The sequence below is a fragment of the Tinamus guttatus genome, unplaced genomic scaffold (assembly GCF_059628265.1).
Source record: "Tinamus guttatus ecotype Peru unplaced genomic scaffold, ASM5962826v1 Tinamus_guttatus_pri_ptg000376l, whole genome shotgun sequence".
Taxonomy (NCBI): domain Eukaryota; kingdom Metazoa; phylum Chordata; class Aves; order Tinamiformes; family Tinamidae; genus Tinamus; species Tinamus guttatus.
The window spans coordinates 1,964,848-1,988,177 of NW_028288910.1; the positions used below are offsets into that span (position 1 = coordinate 1,964,848).

At 62.9% G+C, this 23,330-nt stretch overlaps 2 protein-coding genes across 2 annotated transcripts; both read left to right on the forward strand.

Annotated features, from left to right (window-relative positions):
• The first annotated feature begins 6,156 nt into the window (after positions 1-6,156).
• On the forward strand, positions 6,157-8,323 carry CLRN1 (clarin 1). Its single transcript, XM_088530495.1, has 3 exons — positions 6,157-6,415; positions 7,795-7,974; positions 8,058-8,323. The coding sequence occupies exons 1-3, from the start codon at positions 6,157-6,159 to the stop codon at positions 8,321-8,323; spliced, it is 705 nt and encodes a 234-aa protein (XP_088386621.1).
• Positions 8,324-14,119: 5,796 nt separating this feature from the next.
• On the forward strand, positions 14,120-21,137 carry SIAH2 (siah E3 ubiquitin protein ligase 2). The gene is made up of 2 exons (XM_088530494.1): positions 14,120-14,513; positions 20,515-21,137. The coding sequence occupies exons 1-2, from the start codon at positions 14,124-14,126 to the stop codon at positions 21,070-21,072; spliced, it is 948 nt and encodes a 315-aa protein (XP_088386620.1). The 5' UTR covers positions 14,120-14,123; the 3' UTR covers positions 21,073-21,137.
• The last annotated feature ends 2,193 nt before the right edge of the window (positions 21,138-23,330 follow it).

The following is a 23,330-nucleotide window of genomic DNA, read 5'->3' on the forward strand; positions in this document are numbered from 1 at the left end:
CCGGCACGCACAGCAGCAGCTCCGAGCGCAGCGCCGCGCCGCAGCAGGGCTCTGCTTGAGCCGCACCTGCCTCCAGGGAGCCGGCAGCCTCCCGCGAGGGACCCTCTTCCCAAAGGCAGGGCCGAAGCCTCCAGGCCAGCCGCAAACAGCGCGTGGGAGCTCGGGACGCGGGGCCCGTCCTGCCGATGCGACAGGAGGGAAGGGAGGAGAGACCAGGACCCCCAGCTCAGGCCAGCCCCTCACCGAGCGCGGCCCTGCGCGAGGCCCCAGTCTGAGCGCTGCCCGTCGGGTCGGTGCCACCAAGGTCCCAGTGCCACCTAGTGGTGCCCGCCACGAAACCCGCTCGGAGCAGGAGGGCTCAGGAGCCCCGTAGCACCGGGACGCGGCGGTGCGAGCGCACGGCCCTGCGGCCGCGGGGACGGCAGCCCCGACCACTCGGCTCCACGGCCGCCACGTAACGATGCCGCTTCAGAGGCTAAGGTTTCCTCTCCACGCAGGACCGTGCACCTCCTCCTCTGCCGTCCCTGCACCGGGATGCCCTGCGACTACCCCGCACATGTCGGGCAATCACTGCTGTGTGGTAACACGTTATTGCTGCTCAGCAGCCCTCCTACCCTCAGCTCGGGTAAAGCCGCCACGTCTTTAGAAGACAACTTAACCAGACAGGTCTTGTTGGAAGGCTGCAGCCTCCACATCCACGAGAGCTGTTCAGAGGCCAAGACGGGCAGGCTTCGACACAGCCCAGCCTCAAAACGAGGGCACTCACAGCAGACAACACACCGGGAGAACGGAAGCAATGCCCTGCCAGCATTGCCTTTGGAAACCCAAGGACAGGTTTGCAGGTAACGCTGTTTCTGAAAATTAGAAAACCCATTGGGAGTTCAGACAAGGGGAAGAGGTTGCAAAACTGCCAAGGGCAGAAAGGCAACAGAACAGAACCACATTATCTGACCCCCGAAAGAGATGGAAACAAGAAGCCAGCACTTTAAAGCACATCACACTCTTCCCAGGCATTTGTAAGAAATCGTTAAGCCCCCCGACCTCACTCAGGAGCGCGGTGCAGGACCTGCAGCTCCAGCTGCCTCTGCTGAGCGCCCTCCTTCCCCCTTTCCTCTCGCAGACCATTCTGGCAAGTCTTGCACTCGTACCTGCCGCTTCTGAGCTTCGCAGACCGCGTTTCCTGGCAGGAATCTGCATGGAATTTTTTCCAAAGGGGTCTCATTTCTCACCGCTATATTGTGCTTGTTTATTGCTAAAGTCATTCTGCACTGACCAAGGGCTATTAGGCAGGGTTTCTGTGTGAAGAGGGCCTTGAACTCTGACCAGTGCTCACCAGAAATATAATTTAAACCACAGGTATATTCAGAAAAGCCATTTTGGAAAAGAGTTTTTAAAACAGTAACATTCAACACCTATGTGAGATCCACTAGTATTCGCCACTTTAATACACAATTGAAGTACAGATTTTAAAGCTGGCTATCGTTTTCCCAACAGCTTTCAAGGAAACGGGCTCTGACATTGTACATACACCCAGGATGGCATCACCTGCAGCGAGTGAAACATCAGAGCTGTCTGACAGGCTCTCGTGACCTTTCAAAACAGTGCCAGGAGCGCAGGTAAAGCCTAGCAGCACATGAGAGTTTTGTTATGGAACAATATCCAGGAATTTTACTCAACCAGCACCCTAAACATGAAGTACCAAAACTTGACATTCTCCTGTAAATAAAGTTTAAGGTAAAAAGCACTGAACACAAGTTAGAACAGCAAAAAGCTGTTTGCTGCTAATAAACCAAATACTGGATAGTACACAAAATACATACACCAAGAAAACGCAACGCATTTGTAGCAGCCTTACATCTCCACACAGTTCTCATGCAAATATACCATCGGTTACCTGCAGATTGCCAAGTGAGAGGGAAGAGCGGCCGTTACCTCTTGGCTATCTTTGCTCTGGTTTGCCCGGAAAATCTTGTGGTAAAGCGTCTCCGCTGAATTGCTGGAATCCGATCTGTCCAAACAGTGCCGATCCAGCATCTCTGGGGTGTAAAACTCGGCTGATGGTCACCCCTGGAAGTGGGAGCGAAGGGAGAAAAGGTTACACAGGAGACGGCCGAGGAGCGGAGCGAGCCGGCTCCGCAGAAGCACGAGCGCTGCCGCGCAGCGAGGGACGTCTCTGCCCAGCGACCGCGGCGGGGGCTCAGGCTCGGCCGCTGGCGGCAGCTGCAGCCGCTTCCGACGGGAAGGAAGGAGCCAGCAGAGGAATGAGCCGACGGGGACGGGTTGAGGCGCCAGCAGGCAGCTCTGCGGAGGGCCAGGCCCAGCCACGACACCCAAGCGCAGCTCGCTCACCCGGAGAGGTGTTTGCAGGAGCCCCGGGCTGAGGCTTCCCCATTCTAGGGAGCGCTCCGCTAGCAACATCCTCCGAGCGCCGCACGAGCGGGTGAAAACGGACACGTCTGCACGGAGCCCGCTCCGAGAAAGGCTCTGTGACAGCAAAGGGCTCCGGCACGCTGGGACCACGAGCAGCATGAGCACCCACACGAGCCTTGCCTGGGGTTTATCTCGTTGCTGGGGACTGTTCTCACTAGCCAGAGCGTGATTTACTCATATCTTTTTGTTATGGAGAAGAATGCTCAAATACAATCGCCACAAAGCAACAGAGGAACTTGAGGACAAGAGAAATGGCCTCGAGTTGTGCCAGGGGAAGTTCAGGTTAGGTATTAAGAAAAATTTCTACGTGGAAAGAGTGGTGAAGCCTTGGAACAGGCTGCCAGGGAAGTAGTGGAGTCACTATCCCCGGCAGTGTCAATAAACGTGTGGATGAGGCACTCAGAGACGTGGTTTAGCAGGATGGTGTTAAAGGCTTTCAGCTGGACTCAAGGATCTTGAAGGTCTTTTCCAACCATAATGATTCCATGACTCCGTGTTTTCTAATTTTGTGTGTTTTAATGCACACATTTCCTGCAGAAGCCTCTGCCCTATCAAGCCCTACCTAAGCACCATCCACAGTCCTCAGCTGGACACGCAGCTGGGGCCAGGAGCCGGCAGTATCCAACCCGAATCTGGACCCTCCGTCTCTACCAACACACCCACATTAATGCTCAATCACTAGTCCCAAACCAGGTGGAAATGGTGACCGGCACCAACACTGCACCCGTCTGTCACACTGTCCTATCCATTACTAGGACCGGTCATAGGGCAACAGGACCATACCCAAAGCAGGGCAGATTTAACCCGAGGCGGCCGACACCTGTTCCCCGTTTGCCTTGCCTCACCTGCAGCCGATTCCCGGCCGAAGGGCCGCGGCACCTCCGCAGCGCCGGCCCTCTGCGTTATCTGCTGCTCCACCTCAGAAACCTCGGCCCGAACCTGCAAGAGTCGCTAATTAGCTGGTGCTGGGGAGTCACAATTACCATTTCTCAGCATGTCAGATTTCTCAGCAGGAGCCAGATACCCTGCAGTGTTCCATAATACTTCCTACATTTGGAAACAACAAATTTAAGTGTGTTCTGTTCAAATGCTTTTGTCTGTTAAACATCATCTAGTGAAATAAAAGATATTTTCCATTTGATCATGATATGCAACTCAGCCAAAGCTAACCTCCACTGTGCCTGTGTCACATACAGTACAAATACAGTACAGTACAATACAGTTCAAAAAGCTGCTTATTTGCCCTTTTACATCTTGGAGTAATTTTAGTTAAATAGCTGAAAGCATCTGAACAACAACTTAAATTCCTGATATTTTCAGCACACAGATGAAGTACAAACCAAGCTTATCAAGAGGTAGCACATCACTAGTCCAGAACTACAGAAACATCCAAACCAGAGCGCTAACGAGCACAAAATCACTCTGGCACTCAGAACAGATCTCTGCAATGGGACAAAGGAAAAACCTTACCTGCTGATTAAATGCTGAATTTCCACTTGGCACAGGTAAACTGGATGGAGCAATTTGAAGTAAATCCAGCGGCGAGCCTGGATTAAGGTTCTTATTCTCATTCGTGGAATAATTCCACACCAAGGCACTTGGGCAACAAGGAGTTACAGTCTGCAAGCAACAAGATAAAACACTCAGCAGAAATTCCTTTGGAAAAACACGTGCAACAGGTAAGACCAAAAGCAGAGTCGGAGCAGCCGGACCCCAGGTCTCCCGCGCAGGACGAGCCCCGTCCCGTCCCGTCCCTCCTGCCTGCGGCCCCCGAGGGCTCCAGTAAAAACACATATGACAGCCCAGCAAGCACGCACCTATTGCACGCTAACCCACAAAGGATTTCCATGTGAATAGATGCAGTCATCACTCTAGCCAGGCTATCAGTTTAATAAGATTAATTCCCCGCAGAGGGAGTTAACTAATCCCCTGGAGAGGCGGATTCCTGCCGCTGAGCATCACCGCGTTGCTGCACAACGGAGCCGCAGGGCACGAGCCCGCCCGGGCCAAGGTGACACGATGTCCTGCCAGGCCGGCAGGGGCAGCACACACTGCGGTGTGCGTCCCCGCCGCACCGGCAGCGCCCGGGGCCCGCACCGCGGGGACCAGCACCTCGCACCGGGCCCGGGCTCGGCGCTAAGGGACACCCGTCCCGCCCGGGGCCCGGCGCCCCCTGGGCACGGGGGCCTCCTCCCGGGCAGACCCTGCCGGCCGCTCCCGCTCGCGCCACGTTCCTCGCGGGGCCGCCCCGGGGCGCGCAGCCCCCACGCGGGACCGCCCCGAGGCAGCCGGTGCCCCGCGCGGCCGCCCCTCCCCGGGCTGGCCCCGCCGCGTCCCCGCGGTCCCACCTCCCTCCGCGCGGGCCCTGCGGGTCCTGCGGACACACGCGGCGCGGCCCGAGGCGCGAGCGCTGCTCCCGCTGCGGGGCCGCCATGGCCGCGCGCGGCCCCGCAACGGGGCGGGGCCTGGGGCGGGGGGTGGGCGGGGCCTGGGGCGGGGGGCGGGGCCTCGGGCAGGGGGGCGGGGCCGAGCGCGGCGGCCGCGGGCAGGCGCAGAGCGGCGGCGCCGCCGGGCGGTGACGGCGCCCCCCGCTGGCCGAGCCGGGCGCAGCAGCGCGCGGCCGCCCGGGCGCGTCCCCGCCGGCGGGAGCGGAGCCCGCGGACCGGGACCGCCCCGGACCGAACCCCCCCGCTCCGGACCGAACCCCGCCGGCCGGGAGCGGAGCCCGCGGGCCAGCACCGCCCCGGACCGAACCCCGCGGGTCGGGACCGAACTCCGCCGCCCCGGACCGCCCGCGAGCCGCCCGGCGGGTGCGCGCAGCGCCCAAGCCCTGCTTGCCTCCGTGCCGGCAGCGCGGGCGCGCTCCGGTCACAAAAACATCTTTTTTTTTTAAATTTTTGATTTTTAAAAAGCCTTGAGGTGCTCCGTGAGGCAAGGGGGCGGGTTCCTGCTCCCGCTGCAGGCTGTGCCCGGTTGTGCCCGCGCCGCTGCGCGCAGGCCGGTGCAGCGGAGGAGGCTGCTTTGGCGGCTGCTGCGCGGGGGGAGCTGAGCGTCGTGCCTGGCCCTGAGCAGCGACTGCGGCCGTCGCTCCCTGCGTGACATTACCCGAAACCTCTGTAATTCGGTGCTGCTGAGGGAGGACACGAGGTGCCGTTGCTGCGCACAAGGAGGACGTGTTACGAAAGCTGCCGAGAAGTTCACCATGGGGCACCCGCTTTCCACAGCCATCAGACTCCGGGGCGCCGGGAGTTCAGCTTAACTGCCCAGAGAGCAACAGGGGTTCCCGGCCTGTGAGCACAGGCCTGTCCACACCGTGCCTGGAGGTGTCCGCACCGTGCCTGGTGTCCACACCGTGCCTGGTGTCCACACCGTGCCTGGTGTCCACACCGTGCTTGGTGTCTGCACCATGCCAGGTCCTCACGGCCAGAGCTGGAGCGGCACGTGCTGCCTCTGACACTGATGGTTTTGCAGCGAGCGCCGTGTCCATCCCCAGAAAAGCAGAGGGTCCAGGCATGACCCACGTGAGGAAAGGGGACATGGCGACACCGCGGTGGGGCTCTGGTGAAGAGCAGTGCTTCTGTAAGACACGATCCACAGAGGTGACACGGGCAGCCCGCAGCCGCCCGCCCCGCTGCAGCGTGACGTGTGGCCAGCATCGTTTTACAGCCCGTTTCACTGCGTTAGCGCGGCGCAGCGAGCGGCGGAGCGAGCGGCCGCGCCGGGGCCATGGGGAGGCCGCGGCGACGGCGCCGGGCCCTGCTGTGCGCCGCGGGGCTGCTCAGCCTGGCCGGGGCGCTGGGGGCGGCGGCGGCGCTGGGGGCCCCGCGCTGGGTGCGGGCGGCCCCGCTGTGCCGCACCGGCGCGCTGCTCGTCAACGCGTCGGGCCCCGAGCTGCCGCTCTTCCTGGGCGAGCTGCGCTACGGGCTCTTCGGGGGGCAGCGCCTGCGGCAGTGCGGCCTGGGCGGCCGGGCCCTGCACTTCGCCTGTGAGTACCGCGGCGCGCGCCCGCGCCACCGGCCGTGCCCCGCGCTGCGCGATGCCGCGCGGGCCTCTGCACGAGCCTGGCGATGGCCCCTCGCTCCTGTGCTGCGCTGAGCAGCCTCCAAATGCCATCATTTAATTTATTTTAAATGAGCATTTTTGCTGCATGCATGTTGTGGCGGTGCCCTCGGCTGCGTCGTGGCAGGCGGACAGGGCCGTGGAGGAACAGGGGCTCTGAGGAGCCAGGGAGCGGGGAGGCGAGCGGTGCGAACGGCGCGAGCAGCTCCCGCTCCCGCCGAGCCTGCGCCGCGGCCCGGCCCGTGTCGCCGCCGCCTCCCCGCAGCAGTGTTGCCTTACATGCAGCGCAGTCTGCAAGGAGAGGCGGGTGGGCTGCGTGACGGCCGGGCTCACGCGCAGGTCACCGCGGGCTGCATTAGGACCTCCCTGTCTTTGACTCGCAAAGAGCCCCCGGGGGCTTCACCATAGGCGGCTCCGCGCAGAGCGCTCGCCCGGGCTGCACGAGCTCGGCCCAGCGGAGCCTGGAGACGCCGTGGGATCCGCCAGGAGCGTCCCGGGCTGCGGGATCAGCGCCCGCGGTGCCCAGGGCGCACGGCAGCGCGGGGGAGCTGGCAGCGGGACAGGGGTCACTGCGCCTCCGCGCTCCCGCTGCCCACGCCGTCCCCGGAGCCACGGGTGGAGGTGCCCGGCAGCGGCCCCGCTCCCGTGGCCCCTCTGCTCCATTTGTCCCGTGGGACTCGCTGTCTGGCAGCCGCAGCTTGCGCAGGCGCGTGCAGCGCGCAGGGGTGCCGGCCTCCAGAGGCTGCAGCGCTGCTGCAATTAATTCTCCCTGATATGTCACCTCTAAAATGTTGATGGTATATAAAGAAGACCTCTAAATGCAGGTGCCGAGGGAAACGTTCGATACAAAGCAACTACATGCTTCCTCAAAACAAGCAATGCGAGCGTGCATTATTAAACACAGTTCGTATTCCTCCCGCAGGATTAAATGGCGCGGCAGGAATTGATGCAGTTCCTCGCAGGAGCATTGCCCAGCAGGGCCGCTCCGCGCCGCGCGGGGAGCCGGGACAGGCCGCGGCGCCGCGACGCTGCGCGCGGGGCTCCGGGACACGGGGTCCGGCCGCTCGCGGTTCCTCTGCCCCGCGCGTCGCGGCGAGGAGGAGCCTGGGGTGCAGCGATGCTGAGCACAGCCCTGCGGGCGCCGCGGCCTCGTCCCGCGCTGCCGCTGGCCCCGCCACCGGGCGCTGACGGAGGGGCACGTGGCAGGGCCCCGCTCACACCTGCCCGGGGTACCGGGACGACCCCGCTGGCCCTCCAGAGCGATTCCGTGGCCTGCTGCTTGTCGTCATCACTGCTCTGTTTCAGTTTTCCCAGACCTGCTCAGGGTGATCCCTGCGAGCATCCACGTGAGCGTCATCGTCTTCTGCGTGGTGCTGGTGGCTGCGGCACTCGTGGGGACGGGCTTCTTCATGTACAACGCCTTCGGCAGCCCCTACGAGACGCTGCACGGGCCGGCGGGGCTCTACCTGTGCAGCTTCATCTGCGGTGAGCGCGGCGCGGGGCCGGGACGCTGCGCGGCTCCACGCTGCCCCGCGCCGGGGTCACCGGCGCCCCTCGCTCCCTTGCAGGTTCCTGCGGCTGCCTCATCCTGGTCCTCTTCTCCTCGGAGGTGAAGGTCCACCACCTCTCCGAGAAGATTGCGAACTTCAAGGAGGGCAGCTTCACCTTCAAGACGCACAGCGAGCAGTTCGGCAGCTCCTTCTGGACCATCCTGGTGTGCTCCCTGGCGCATTTGCTCAACATTGTCCTGATACGCTTCGCGGGATTCGAATTCCCCTTCTCAAAACCAAAGGACTCGGGGGCCAGCACGGGAGGAGCTGACCTGATGTACTGACACCTGTGCACGCTGGAGAACGTTGAAGCAAAGGGCTTCCTCGCTGCCGCGCTCAGCGAACACCAAGGGTGCTAACTTTCAACGATCGGGTCGAATGGTATTAAACAAAAAAGATTTCAAATAAATGTCAGCATGACTATGCAATAAAGGGAAGGGGAAAAATGAAGGAAAACAGAAGGAATGAAAGAGGCAAAAAATCAAAGGAATAAAACAGTTAAAAGCAGGGCAGATGTGATGTTTAATGGTGCTGAGACCTACTTTCCTGCTTCACGGCCCCAGGCCCCGTCGTGTTCGGGCAGCTCCGCGGCAGCCCCGTGTGCCGAGGGCAGCCGAGCCCCGGCCACGTGTCCGGGGTGGCCACCGGGGCGACCCTCGCAGCCCCCAAGGAGCTTCCCTTAGTTCTGTCTCAATTAACGCGTGTGTTCGTCTCCATTAGGACCACCCGTGGGCACTGCACAGCCCCCTCTGCTCGCGCCGAAGCCCAGGGAAACGACGGGCGTTTCCTTTTCCTACCTATTTCTCTTGTCTTGCTCCGTCCAAGCCGTCCCTTCTGCTTCCCTTTTTCCCTAGCAGTCCTACAGATCAGCTGTCCTTTACCACACACAGACTCCCCTTTTCCACACGTCCAGATTTCCGAGTTTTCCCTTCATTTGTCCTGTCCGCGTTTCCAGCCCCATTCCTCCTCACCCGGTCCCACCTGGGGCAGCCTCTCTCGCCACGCTGGGGGAGTCACTGAAGCTGGCTTGTCTTTGAAGGCCCCTTTCCTGCAGGCACATCATACAGGCCTTCAAACCTCACTCATAACCTCCAGTTTTCCTGGGAAAAACCCCAACGATACTCACCATGGAACTGCTGGAATCTTCCTCTAGAGGAGCTGCATCTCCTGAGGTGGCCCCTTCCTCGTCTTACTTAATGTAAACGCCCATTTCAGGACAGGCCAGTGCAGAAATGCAACTGTCCAAGAGATGAGTGCGGAGCTGCTAGCTGGGTTTAAGGAAAAAGACACAATTTCTGTACATACATGCATGTGTATATACACTTACGTATGCCATTTACACATGCATGTATGTATATACATATTTAAACAGACATATAAAACACATATTCGTTTGTCCTCTATCTTTGGTGTGCCGACATGTCCCAGGCAGACTGGAGGAAGCAGCAGAGAAGAGAGGGGAAGATCTGCGAGCTCGGCAGCCATCCCGGCCGCCCCCGCGCGCCCTTGCGGACGCTGCAAGGCCGGGAGGTGCTGTCGGGGCCCTGCGCGGGCCGCAAGCGGCCGCCGAGCCAGCGCGGCGCAGCCCCGCGCCGGGGAGCGCACGCACGGCGCTCCGCAGCGCGCTCCCGCTCTGCCGCCAACAGCGACGGTGTCCAGCAGCGACAGCGCCTGCGCAACGGCCGTCCCGCAGGGAGCTCGTGGGAACACTGACGGGAACCCCTTGACGTGCGGAACACAAAGCGACACTCCGAGCATATACTGCACTTCGTAAGAGAGGTCAACTTACTGTAACTTACTAGTGCTCCGAGAAGTTAATACTGAGAGCATAGATGTTGTAAGAAAGTGCAGTATTGCCATATACTTAGGCGAAACACCCACTAGTGATGACCTAGTGACACTGCGAGGCGAATGCCAACGCAGTTAAGATTATCAGCAGAATACAGCATAAAGACAGCAGGTAAAAGCACTGCGGTGAAGATAACCAGGGCCAAGACCAGCAGTTCAGGTGGTGGGTGCAGACACAGGCGAGAGCTGGGGGCGTCCGCCCGTCCCCGCCAGGCCCTGCACAGATACAACAGCCGCCATACAGGTTTCATAGAGACAGACAGAGACATTTATAGATTATCTGTATTCTTTTTTAAGCAAGAAAGAGGAACAGAAACCTTGCATCACCAAACCCAAAAGGCTCTTGCGCTCGCTGCCTCCCTCGGCTCTTTCCTCCTCCCCCACGTTCAGTGTCTTTTTATAACCAGGGCAGCGCGCGGGTGGATTCAGGCTGCTAATTCCCCTCAACGAGGACCGAGCTCTTGTGCATTTCTGCAAGGCAACACCCCGCTTCTGGGTGCTTTAAAAATAAGTAGCAATAATGACACAACCTGGCTGTTCATCACACTTGTCTGGAAACAGCAGGGAGGACCGGGCATTGAGCAGCTCCAACCCTTGCAAAGCTCAGTGTTCACGACAGGGGGAATCGCTGTCGCTTTTCGCTTCCACTTCAGAGATGTCTTTACCCAAGAGGAACAGCCCTGCAAACCCCACAGCTGTGCAGGGGTGTCACCACGCTCTCAACCCTGGGCTCAGGGGGATCCAACACAGCTCCAAGCTGTGGCAAAGACATGGGAAACAATCCCCAGTGGTTATTAGCGAAGCCCTGCCACGTTCTGCACCTTGCAGGAGTCGCTCTCCAAAAGAAAACGAGTCTCTGAGCCTTGGGGGGCTCGTGGAGGCCGGAAAGTTTTGGCCTCAGGAGAGGCAGACAGGAGGGAAGGCGCAGGCCGAGCCGGAGGAGGAGGCTCCCGAGCGCTGCTCGTCACCGTCGCAGACCAACCTGCACGCTGCGCTGGAGGAAGCCGCGACGCGCGTCGACCCTGGGGTCTCCGGGTCCCGCAGCTGCAGCGGACACCGCAGAGGACGGGCATTGCACAATCGCTGCATGTTCTGCTTCCTCTTTCAGTGCTCAGGGCCATGAAACACAAATCTTTAAAATTAAAACAAAAAATCAATAAACTCTATATAAGACAAGAAACGTGTGCTTATGTTTGCAGTGACGCTGCATCAAGCGTCAGGTGAGATCCAGCCCGCACGGGGTGCTGGCTGCCTCTTTACCCGTTACTCTGCTCGGGCTCTTGCTGTGAGAACCGGCCGGCCGTGCCGCAGCTGGCAGCAGTTTGCTGGGCGGCGGGGGCAGCCCGCCACGCGCTGCGCTCCTGCACCAGCTCCCCCGACGCCGCGGAGCTGCTCGGTGCTCGTTTACGGGGCTCTCCCGCTCCGCGGGGCTCGGCGCAGCGCTGTCGCCGCGGGGCTGCGCAGCTCCGCTCCTCGCGCCCCGCTCACCGCAGCCGCAGGGCTCCCTCGCGCGCGCCGCCCTTTCCCCGGCCTCTGTGCCGAGGGCGGCACCTCAGCCGCAGCCGTCCTGGGGGAGCAGAGCTCTCCCGGCCGATACGTGCGCTGGTCACACGAGCGGTTTGGGGAGGAGGCCGCGGTGGCAGGACACGCCGGCAGCCCCGAGGCCAGCACGAGGCCGGCGCTGGCTGAACCGGGCGGCCTGAAACGCCCTGGAAGACACCCCGCAGCGCGAGGGGCGGCCTCACCGGCAGCCTGGGCAACGCGAGTGCCAGCGGGCGCCTGCCTCCGCGCTGCCCTTGGAGAGCGGCGCCCGCTGCACGCCAGCGCTGCCTGGGGCGGGCGCAGGAGGCCCCGGCGCTGCTCCAGAGGCAGCGCCAGCGCCAGGACAACGAGGACAGCGGCGCGCAGAGCCGAGGCGAAGCCCCCGCCGCGGGGCCGTCACGCTGGTGCCTCTGCTGCCCCGAGACACCCGCGTGTCCTGGGCTCCCAGCCGCCGCGTCCCGCGGCTCCTCTGCATCCCTTCCCAGCACTCCGGTTCTGCTCCCAGACGTCCCCCACGTCCAGCGGGAGGAGAGGAGGAGGCGTCCCCGTCCCTGTGCGCGGCTGCCGTCCCCGCTGCCCCCCGTCCCCGCCGCGCTCTGCAGCCGCGATGCCCCACGGGCCGGCGAGCTGGGGCTGCCGCCCTGGCTGAGCCGCTCCAGCCCGACCTGCGGCGTCTCCCCATTTACCCGGGCGGAACGAGCGGGCTCCTGCCGGGCCATCCTTAAACAAGACACAGAGCTTCCAGAAACCGCTTTGTGCCCCAGCTATTTAGGAGGCGCCTTTGGGTTGCTAAAAAAAGTGCAACGGCCACATCCTAACATTTAATCAAACAGATCAAGCTTAAATTATTTAACTTAAAATTATTCTCTGCTATCAAATGCTCACAAAAACATGTTTTATTTGTATAAACATCCACAGTGCTCCAGGCTATTTGTGGAAAGTTTCTTACTTTTTCTGTCTCCTTCCTATACCACAGAATACAAATTAAACCACAGGACAGTAATGAGACTTCTCTCCAAGACCGTAGGAACATTCTTGCCCTGTTTGTGCTCCAGATTTCTCCAGTGAAACCTGCGCTGCAGAGAGCCCCACCGCAGGCTTTCCTCGAAGCGGGGCTCCCAGGCCTGCTCAAGAAGGAGCACAGCTTGAGTTCACCTACAAAGGCCAGAGAAAAAGTATTCTCACGTGGCCAGACACACTTTGGGCACTTCCAGACAACAAGCTGCAGAGAGACCTTCACCGGCTCTGCTCAGTCGGGTCTGCCGTTCCTCCCGCTCCGTCTCCGAGGGCAGCCGGGAGCCCCTCTCCCCGCGGATTCGCTGACCGGAGTCTGCCTGCAGAGGCCTCAGCGGCCTCGCGCTGCAAACGCGCCCCAGCGAGACACAAAAGCGAGCACTCGCGCAAAGGGCAGCGCGGCCGGGCGAGCCTGCCCCGCGCGGCGCCCTCCCTGCCAGCCGACGGAGCCCGCAGGAGCGGCGCGGGCACGGGCAGAGCGGCGCGAGCCAGGGCTGCTGCGCGCTGCGGGGCACCCGCGACCACGGGCTCCGCGGAGGCAGAGAACAGCTTTGGGGTTTTTCACCCAAAGGGAGAGAAACTCTCCTTTGTTGTTGTTCGATTCGCAAGCGCTTGCAGGTCTCCCAAGCCAGCTGCATCCTTTATTCCCCAAACCCCTGGACACAGGTTCTGCTGTGCCGTTCCCCGACCCCTCCTCGGCACAGCCCCTCTCCCGGCTCTCTGCAGGGAACGTCTCCAACAGGCACCACGCAGGCAGCCCATTAGCTCCCATGAGACCCAGCAGGAATTCAGGCTAAAACTCCCGTTTGCACCTCTGGACACTTCCCTGTGGAGTTTCCGGCTGAGACACCGTTGATTTTGATCTCATAAAGTGCAGGACTTTTTCATTATGTGTGAACGTGCTGTGCGTTACTGTAGGGCTTCCCAAAACACCACGGAAAACACCATAAAACACTCCATTACCAGAAACGCGTTACCAAACGCTGCGGAGAGTTTGGTGGGCGCTGCTGAACCCGGAAGGTTTAGACGCCTCGGGCTGGAGCCAGCAAAGGTCTAAAACGGCGCGTTTATCCCCAGAGCGGCCGGGCAGCAACTCGCTGCAACGAGAGCGCCTGGGCTGCCCGTGCCGAGCCCTGCCGGGGGCACCGGCACCAGCACCGGCATCGGCACCGGGCCTCGCTGCTGCACCAGGCGGGCGGCCGCAACGGTCACAACGGTCCCAACGGCCACAACGGCCGCAGCGACCGCCCCAACGGAGGCGCCCGCGCCGGGCCCCGCCCCGGCAGGCCCCGCCCCGCCCCGCCGGGCTTCGCCCCGCCCCGGCAGGCCCCGCCCCGCCCCGCCGGGCTCCGCCCCGCCCCGGCAGGCCCCGCCCCCCCGGCAGGCCCCGCCCCGCTCCTCCCTCCCTCCCTCCCTCCGGCCGCCCCTTCCCGGTCCGCCCGGCCGGTCCCGGCGCGGGGGCGGAGGAGGCGGCGGCCCCCGCCCCGCCCCGGTCTGCCCCTCCCCGGCCCGGCCCGTCCCGTCCCGCCCCGCCCCGGCCCGTCCCGCCGCCCGTGGCGTCACCGCGGCGCGGAGGGGGCGGCGAGGCCGCGCTGACAGCGGCGCGCGCGGCCCGGCCCGGCTCGGCGCGGCCCGGCCCGGCCCCGGCCCGGCGCGCTCCCATGGTGCCCGCGGCGCGCCATGAGCCGCCCCTCGTCCGCCGGGCCCGGCGCTAGCAAGCCCTGCGGCAAGCAGCCGCCGCACGGCCCGCCCGCCGCGCCCGCCGCCATCGCGGCCGCCGGCGCCGCCGCCTCCCCCGCGGCGCCCGCCGCCGCCGCCGTGCTGTCGGCGCCGGGCGCGGCGGGCGGGCCGGCCTCGCCGCAGCACCACGAGCTCACGTCGCTCTTCGAGTGCCCCGTGTGCTTCGACTATGTGCTGCCGCCCATCCTGCAGTGCCAGGCCGGCCACCTGGTGTGCAACCCATGCCGGCAGAAGCTGAGCCTGTGCCCCACGTGCCGCGGCGCCCTCTCGCCCAGCATCCGCAACCTGGCCATGGAGAAGGTGGCCTCCGCCGTGCTCTTCCCCTGCAAGGTAGGCGCGCGCCGCTGTCCCGGCAGCTCGCGCAGCACCGGGGACCTCCCTGCGCCGGGGCCTCCGCCTGCGCCCCGCTCCCTGCACCGGGGATCTCCACCTGAGCCCCGCTCCCTGCGCCGGGGATCTCCACCTGAGCCCCGCTCCCTGCACCAGGGACCTCCGCCTGCGCCCCGCTCCCTGCGCTGGGGCCTCCACCTGCGCCCCGCTCCCTGCACCGGGAGCCTCTGCTAGGTACCCTGCTCCCTGCGCCGGGGCCTCTGCCGGGCACCCCGCTCCCTGCGCCGGGGATCTCCACCTGAGCCCCGCTCCCTGCACCAGGGACCTCTGCCTGCACCCCACTCCCTGCGCCGGGGGCCTCTGCTAGGCGCCCCGTTCCCGGCGGCCAGGGCCCCTTCCCTGCATGCGCAGAGATGCGTGCAGGAAGGGATGCACGAGCCCTGCGCCAGCGCTCGGCCGGGCCCTGCTCGTCTCCCTCGCAGCAGCTTCCCCCGGGCACCGCGGGGAGCGCAGGTGTCTGCCCTTGTTGGTGCGGAGCTGGCTGGAAATGCCCTTCTTTTGCGCCTGGGCGGTTCTGGGCCCAAACCTCGCGGGTCGGTACCGCAGGGGACGGGAGCGGTGCGGCGGCGGCTGGTGACAGCCGGGCCGGGCTGTGTCTCATCCCGCCGCTGGCTCGCTGCAGGAATGCTGCAGCACCTGACGACACTGAGGGATTTGCTAAGACCGATCCCACCTAAAGCGCCCGGTGAACCTGCCGTCCCTGGTGTGCAGTGATGATTCCTTGCTGCTTCTTTGGGAATACTGCCCCTGCTCTCCCTGCACGCACCGTGGAGCTCCCTGCGCCGCTCCTCACAGGGAAGGGGAAAACCAGAGCCCTGGCGCGTCCCCGGGACGCAGACCCGCAGCTCCGCAGGGTCTTCGCTTGCCCTGGGCTGCATCGTCTTCCCTCGATTCTTCCCCATCATCAAAAATGGAAAGGAAAAGGAGGTGTTTGCGTGACCTCCATTAGGCTGTTTCATGTGTCTGCAGATTTCTAAGTCAAATAACATGGTGGGAATGTCAACAAACTTTAAAAACAAAACTGCTAGTTATTCCTTCTGGTTCGCTGGAAGTCCTGCTCTAAGTCCGGGCGTTTGGCGCAATCAGTAGTTACAAAGGCCAACTTTGTAACTTTTTTTCTTCAAAAATGTTAATCTGATACTTAATAGTGAAGACGTGACAGGAGGAGCCCCTGGTTGGGGTGTCTCTGGCTAGTTCCCTGCTGCCCTCCTCCCGCTCAGGCCAGCAGTTACCTCAGAATTCCTCTTTTTCAAGGCTGTCTGACTGTCTCGGACTCCTTCAAGTACCTGGATTGGATGTTCAAGTCTCGAGCTGTTCTGAGCGATCTGTCCTTAGCGGAGCCGGGTGCACGCGCGGCTCGGGATGGCGGATGGCGCCCGTGCCGCCGGGAGCGCCGCGCCGTGCCGGGAGCGCTTCCAAAGCGCAGCACGCGGCCGGAGCAGCCGGCCTGGCGCGGGCGACGCTCGGAGCCCTGCAAGGAGCCCCGCAAGGCCTCGATGCACCGGTGCCCTCCGCGTGGCGCCGTGCAGGTGCCCGCGCGGCAGGCGCTGTCTGTGCTGGAGCCCCTGCTCGTGCGGCCTGGCGCGACGGCGAGGCCGAGCACGCGGCCTGGTGTGATGGCCCCGTGTTGTGGAGCACCGCGCTGCCCTGCGCTCGGCTCTGCGCGGCCGCGGCTCTCGTGACGGTGACAACGGGGGCGCGCGGCGCTGATGCCTTATGCTGAACAGAGCAAGGCGCTCGGTGAGCCGCACGCCCCGCTGTGACTTAGCCTAAGGGATTAAAAACACTCGGGGCTTTTATTTTCCCTGCAGTGCTGGCCTGGTTTTCGTTTTCCAAGGCCAGGCTCCTCGGCAGCAGCTGGCGTTGGCGGCCGTGCCGGGGAGGGGACGCTGGCACCAGGACAGCCCTCCTGCAGCGCCGAGGCCGGCGCGGCCGCGTCGGGGCCGCTCCGAGCGCGGGGGAGCAGGGACCCGCGCGGCCCTCCCTGCAGGAAGGGCTGGGGCGCTCCTCGCCGTCACCCCACAGGCCTTGTTCACTTGGTAATAGCAAGGTTTGAGCCCCTAACCCATGGGGTTGGCTTGTTCATTCCTGAAGTTTTTCTTCCTCTGTGGGTAGAGCAGTAAGCAGCAGCAGAGAAGCATGCGCAGACATCCCTCCCCCCCAGGAAAACCCGCATCTGAATAAAGATCGCTGCGTCTTTCAGGCGAGTTTCAGTTTACACAGGTCGGTTGTTAGCCCTTCTCCAGTGGGGCACTCTTTAAATAATAATCAGAGCAGGCCCTGTAACAAGAGCGTGTTTGCAGGCCTTCCTTCGGCCCTTGGCTCTGCGAGGACGGGCCGGGCCAGCCCAGCTTCCCGACAGCGCCGGAGGGGTCGGCAAAGCGAGGAGGAGGAGGAGGAGGAGGGCCTGGATGCAGGGGCTGGCAGGGCACCCTGCTCACGGGTACCCTGCTCAGGGCACTGCCGGGCTCGGGCTCCGAGCTGCCTCGCGGTCGGGCTGGTGATGTTTCGTGATCGCTGAAATGACCACGACTCCAGCGCGCGCCTCTGTGCTGTTCCGCGGGGGCCGCAGGGCTGCGGTGGCAGCGCCCCACACCACCCGCAGAGCCGTGGGGCTGCCCTGTGCTGCCCGCAGAGCTGTGGGGCCATCCCGCACTGCCAGCCGTGGGGCCGCCCCGCGCCATCAGCTGTGGGGCCGCCCCGCACCACCAACCGTGGGGCCGTGCCACCCGCAGAGTCGCGCTCGTCCTCCCCGGCCTCCCCCGCTCTCCCAGCAGCGCCACGTGAAGCAGCTCGGTCGCTGCCCGCCCCGCAGCAGCGAGGCCCTCACCTCACACGTCCCGCCGCCCGCGCGCCCCGGCCCGGGGCTGCCCCAGCCGCACGCAGCCCGGCGCCCGCGAGGGACCCGCCGCCCTGCCGCGCTCCTCGCCTGGCCTCGGCGCCGGCCGCGGGCGCTGCAGCGCGTGCAGGAGCAGAGCACGCGCTGCGGCCTGCCTGGCCAGCTGCAGTGTCAGAAATGAGCAGGGTTCTGGAACGACGCTGGCCCGAGATGCGATAGAGCTAGCAGAAAACAGGGATTTGAAGTTACTTGTGGCTGTAGCTGCTCTGAGGATCCATAAGTGCTTTAAGAACTATAATTATTGCAGTCCTGCACTTCACGGGGCTTCTGCAACAAATCCAAAGGGGGATTTAAATCTCAAAGTTACAGTGCAGTTGCTGAAAATATAAAATGCTTTTCAATGCTCTAAGCAATCTGCAGAAGTTAAAATGCACATCATAAATGTACTCAAACTCCTAATTAATGAATGCCCAAAGGACCCCAGTACTTTTCCTTCTTTTAAAGAAGTGAAAGTAGAAGTAATACAAACTGCTGCTTAGTCATGGATATGATTTAATTTGGGTTTAGCTTCTGCTGTGACTTCAGGTGTTTACGTCCAGTACTGGATATGAGGGAAAATAAATCTCGTGATTTGGAAGCTGCGGGAACAGGCAGCAGAATCTATTTTTATAGCATTTATGTGAAATAAACCGCGACTGTTAACTGCTAAAACTGCGAGCTGTGGCCTGGCTAAGCGCAGCCGGGGGAGAGGAGCGTTTCTAGATTGAACCAAAGCTCTGTTGTAAACACGTCGAGTTGCACATATTTGTTTTCGGGCACCGAAGCTTCGCGTGCCCCCCTGCCGCAGCCTCCACGCGCGTCGTGCCGCGTTCCCGGCGGTGACGGCCCTGGGCAAACAGAGCGGCGGCCGCCCGCGCCCGCGGCCACAGCAATGACACGAGAGCAGCGAAACTCTAGACGGTTCCTGCTTGTGTTTCAGCCCGTAGCGGAACTGGCCTCTGAGGACACGGCCCAGGGCAGCCGCGGGGACGCGCGCCCTGCGCCGCGGGTTTGCTCCAGCTGCAGGAACGCTCCCGCAGAGCGGGCAGGGAGCGCGGCCGCCGCCGCCAATCCACAGCGCCTTTACGTGCAATGAGGAAAACAGACTTTTTTTTCCGTGTGTGCACTGACGGGAAGAGCCAAGCACGTGAGGCTTGTTTTTTTTTTTTTTTTTTTTTTTTCCAGGAAATTCAACCCCCCATTTTTCCCTAGATTTCCTGAGTGTTGATTTGCACCTTGGGAGTTAGGCCACCTTGCACGGAATGCGCCTCCCACACAGCAGCTCTAACTAGAGGACTGACACGTTTCGGAGCCTTCTCCTGGCGCTGACGCTCTAGCAGAGCGTGGATGCAGTCGCTGCAGTGCGCTGACCCCCGCAGCCAGGAGGACAGTGGGCAGACCCGCTCTGTGTCCTCGGACAGGGGCTGCACCCCCCGTTCCAGGAGAAGGGAGAGCTGAGTGCCCATGGGAGCAAACAGGGAACCCACGGGAACTGCACGTTCATGTCTTTAGTGTATACAAACTTCTGTATGTTGACTGGTTTTGTGTGTATGTATGTCTGTATATGGATTAATCTACTAATGGTGACTCCACAGCAGTCTTTTCAGAGCTTTTATTTCATTAAAGAAAAAAAATGGTCATATTAAAGGTTTTAAGGCAGTAAACTAAGCCCAAATAAGGTTTCCCTTTCTATTTTGCAGACGCGGTAGATTGCAGTAAAGCGTTCCTGCGTGTCCCTCCCTGTGCTCCCGGTCGGTTCTCGCTCGCCGCCCCGGGCGCTGCGCTCCGCTCCGCGGGCTCTGCTCGCAGCGCTCGTGCGCGCGGGACGGGCCACGAGCCCCGGCCTTCCCCGCGGGAAGCGGCTTTGGCGGCGGAGCAGGTTCATACCCACCCGTCGGGGCGGCGCTCGTGGCCTGGCGCCTCCCGTGCGGGCGCTGCACTCAACGGGCTGCCCGCGGCGCGGAGCCTCCTTCTCCCGGGACCCCCAGCCCGCCTGGATGCCGCCCTGCGCCCCGTGCTCCGGGTGTCCCTGCCGGAGCAGGGGCTGGACCAGGCGATCCTCCGGATCCCCAAGCATCCTCCGGGAGCCCAGCACGTTCTTCGCGGCAGCCTCGGCCGCGTGACGGGCTCTGACCGTGGATCGGCTCTCCTGGTGCAGACGCTCAAACACGGGCTGCGCGGGCAGGGCGTCCTGGCACGGACAGGAGCTCAGGACGCGCGCGGACACCGTGTGCGCGGGGCAGCGCAAGCCGCCCGACACCCGGCAGCGTCGGGACCAGCGGGCCGAGGGGCAGCGCCGCGGCCGCGCTCGCCACGGGGCTTCCAGGGAGCTGCAACAACGTCCCCGCGTCGGCAGCAGCGCGGGGAGGCCCAGGCCTCCTGCGGGCTCTGCGCAGCGCGCCGTCCCCGCACAGCCCGTGCCCCGTGCGGTCCTGCCCGCGGAGAGCGGCCATGGCCGGGCGCGCCGTGGCGAGGGCGGCTGGACAGAGGGACGAGCTCGGCCTCCGCACGCGCTGCGCGGGGAGCTCCTTCCCGGGGCACGGCCAGAGCCACTGCGAAACGAGGAAGCGCCCAGCAAGGTGCCCGGGGGCTCGGAGCGCGCGTTGCGTCACCGTGCTCCCAGCTTGTGCTGAGCGAAGACTCACCTGCGCGCTTGCTTTAGCGTTGGAACTGAATTAAAACTGCCGGGATTCTGCACTGGAATTTAATGGAAGTGCTTTTGCTCTGTGATGGTAATAGAGTATATTTATTAAAAATATTTCACTGTAGTAGATGTTAGCTGGAATCCTTTGCTCTTTATAAAGACAAGAAAATCCATAGCACGGCCACCTCAGCTGGCCTGGCCTGATCAGATCTAACAATCCCTTTCATCTAAGTGCTCACATTAGGAAGGCAACCACAAAGCGCAGCAGAAGAACCTATTTGGAGCGAGGCCTGCACAGACCAAAGCTCAGCTCTGAGCCCGGGGCTGCCCGCAGGGTTTGCGCCGGGAGCGGGGCCGGGGCGACGCGGGGCTCCCCGTCGCGGGCCGCGCTCCCTCACGGTGTCTCTCTCGCTTCGCAGTACGCCACCACGGGCTGCTCGCTGACGCTCCACCACACAGAAAAGCCAGAGCACGAAGACATCTGCGAGTACCGGCCCTACTCCTGCCCGTGCCCCGGCGCCTCCTGCAAGTGGCAGGGCTCTCTGGAGGCCGTCATGTCGCACCTCATGCACGCCCACAAGAGCATCACCACCCTGCAGGGCGAAGACATCGTTTTCCTGGCCACAGACATTAACCTCCCGGGCGCCGTGGACTGGGTCATGATGCAGTCCTGCTTTGGCCACCACTTCATGCTGGTGCTGGAGAAGCAGGAGAAGTACGAGGGGCACCAGCAGTTTTTCGCCATCGTGCTGCTCATCGGCACGCGCAAGCAGGCGGAGAACTTCGCGTACAGACTGGAGCTGAACGGCAACCGGCGCCGGCTGACGTGGGAGGCGACGCCGCGCTCCATCCACGACGGCGTGTCCGCCGCCATCCTCAACAGTGACTGCCTGGTGTTCGACACGGCCATAGCGCACCTCTTTGCTGACAACGGAAACCTTGGGATTAACGTGACTATTTCTACGTGTTGTCCGTGATGTGTCTGTGTAGCTAGTGAAGCCGTGATGCCTAGGCTATCTGGACATAGTGCTTTACATTTACAGAGTTTCCTTTTGGGTTCTGCTTTTTTCTGTTTTTTTTTTTTTTTTTAATGATCCTCAACTATGTCTTCATGTACATTAAGGTTCCTAACCAGCCAACACTTTTAACTTTGGAGGGAAAATGAACAGGAGTGTCCTGTGAGTAATATGAGCAGGAGCAGTTTTTTTAAATACTTGGGTGCCTTAGGAAGATTCCCCACACAGAGTTGGTGTTTTTTTTTGTTTTTTTTTTTTTTTTTTGAAAGAGTGCTTCCATTAGACACGTGGCTGCTGGCCGCAGGGACGAGGAGGACGGCGTTCCCGCTCAGCGTGCGCCCAAAAGCCCTCCCGGCAGGAAACCCGCTCTGCGCCCTGCCCTGGCGCAGGAGCCTCCTCCGAGAGCTGCCGCGGGCGGGAAGGGCGGCCGGGCCGGCAGCTCCCGGGGCTGCCGGTGCTGCGGGGCCGCGGCTCCCGTTCTGCTCCCTCCGCGCCAGCCCGGCTGGCACTGCAGCACCTGCTGGGTCCTTCAACGGATGGAGCGGGATGCGGGGACAGGGCGGCCGTGCAGAGCTCGGGCGCTGCTGCCTCCCGTCCCCGCGGGCGGCTCCGAGCCCAGCGCACGGCAGAGGCGCTCACGGGTGGGCGCTGCGGAAGCAGGAGGCCGAGTCTAACATCCCCAAACAGCTAGAGCCGATAATATACACCTATATGCGGGCTGTCTACACGCAGCTTCTCTTGGAGACAGACTTGATTACTGATTATTGTATCTAAGACTAATTAGAATAATACAGCAAGAGCTTTATGGCCAGTGTCATGTCATTTGCTATTTAAGTTTTGTTGCCATATTTCCTTTTATTTTGTAATAAATATTTTGCAAAAACTACCCTGTGTTATGTGCTGCGCTAAGGAGCGAGCGAGCGCGCAGGCTGTTCCTGCTGGGTCACTTGCACCCTGCGGCGCCCTGGACCCGCTGGGCCCTTCCTGCAGGGCGCCGGGAGGAGCCCGGCAGCCTCGTGGCACGGGCTGCGTGGCCGGGGGATCTGCCGCCCCGCTTCAGAGGTAGCCCCTGACCCATGTGAACGGGAACGCCCTGCGGTGCCGCGGGGCTGCACCTGCCGCCTCTGCTCTGTCTGCATCGCTCCCAAAAACAGCAGCTCTGCGCGCGGCCGCGACGCCCCGAGCCGCTCGGGACGGGCAATGGGCCGCGCCGCCTGCCCCGTCGCCGGCGCTCGCAGACCTCGTCCCACCGCGGGAGCGGCACCCAAATAAACGTCCCCACTGCAGCGGGAGCAAGGCCGGCCTGGCCGCAGCCGTGTGGGGAGCAGCTCCCCGGCCGAGGACACAGCCCGTGCCAGCGGCCTCGCTGCTCCTTAGCGGTCCCGAGGCACACGGCAGGATTACAGGGAAGCCCGAGGGCAAGGACGCTCGCTCCGTCCCGGGAACTGCGAAGCGCTGTGAAAACACCTGCCGAGGAATGCCTGTGCTCTGCACACCCAGCGGCGGGGAGGCCCCGCGGCGACGGAGCCAACCCCTCTGCTGCGGCGCAGCAGGGACCGAGGCCCCATGTGTGGCGGTGGAGCCAACCCCTCTGCTGCGGTGCAGCAGGGACCGAGGCCCCACATGGCGACGGAGCCAACCCCTCTGCTGCGGTGCAGCAGGGATCGAGGCCCCGCATGGCGGTGGAGCCAACCCCTCTGCTGCGGCGCAGCAGGGACCGAGGCCCCGCATGGCGGTGGAGCCAACCCCTCTGCTGCGGTGCAGCAGGGACCGAGGCCCCACATGGCGGTGGAGCCAACCCCTCTGCTGCGGTGCAGCAGGGATCGAGGCCCCGCATGGCGGTGGAGCCAACCCCTCTGCTGCGGTGCAGCAGGGACCGAGGCCCCACATGGCGGTGGAGCCAACCCCTCTGCTGCGGTGCAGCAGGGATCGAGGCCCCGCATGGCGGTGGAGCCAACCCCTCTGCTGCGGTGCAGCAGGGATCGAGGCCCCACATGGCGGTGGAGCCAACCCCTCTGCTGCGGCGCAGCAGGGACCGAGGCCCCGTGCGTGGCAGTGGAGCCAACCCCTCTGCTGCGGTGCAGCAGGGATCAAGGCCCCGCACGGCGGTGGAGCCAACCCCTCTGCTGCGGTGCAGCAGGGATCAAGGCCCCGCATGGCGGTGGAGCCAACCCCTCTGCTGCGGCGCAGCAGGGACCGAGGCCCCGCATGGCGGTGGA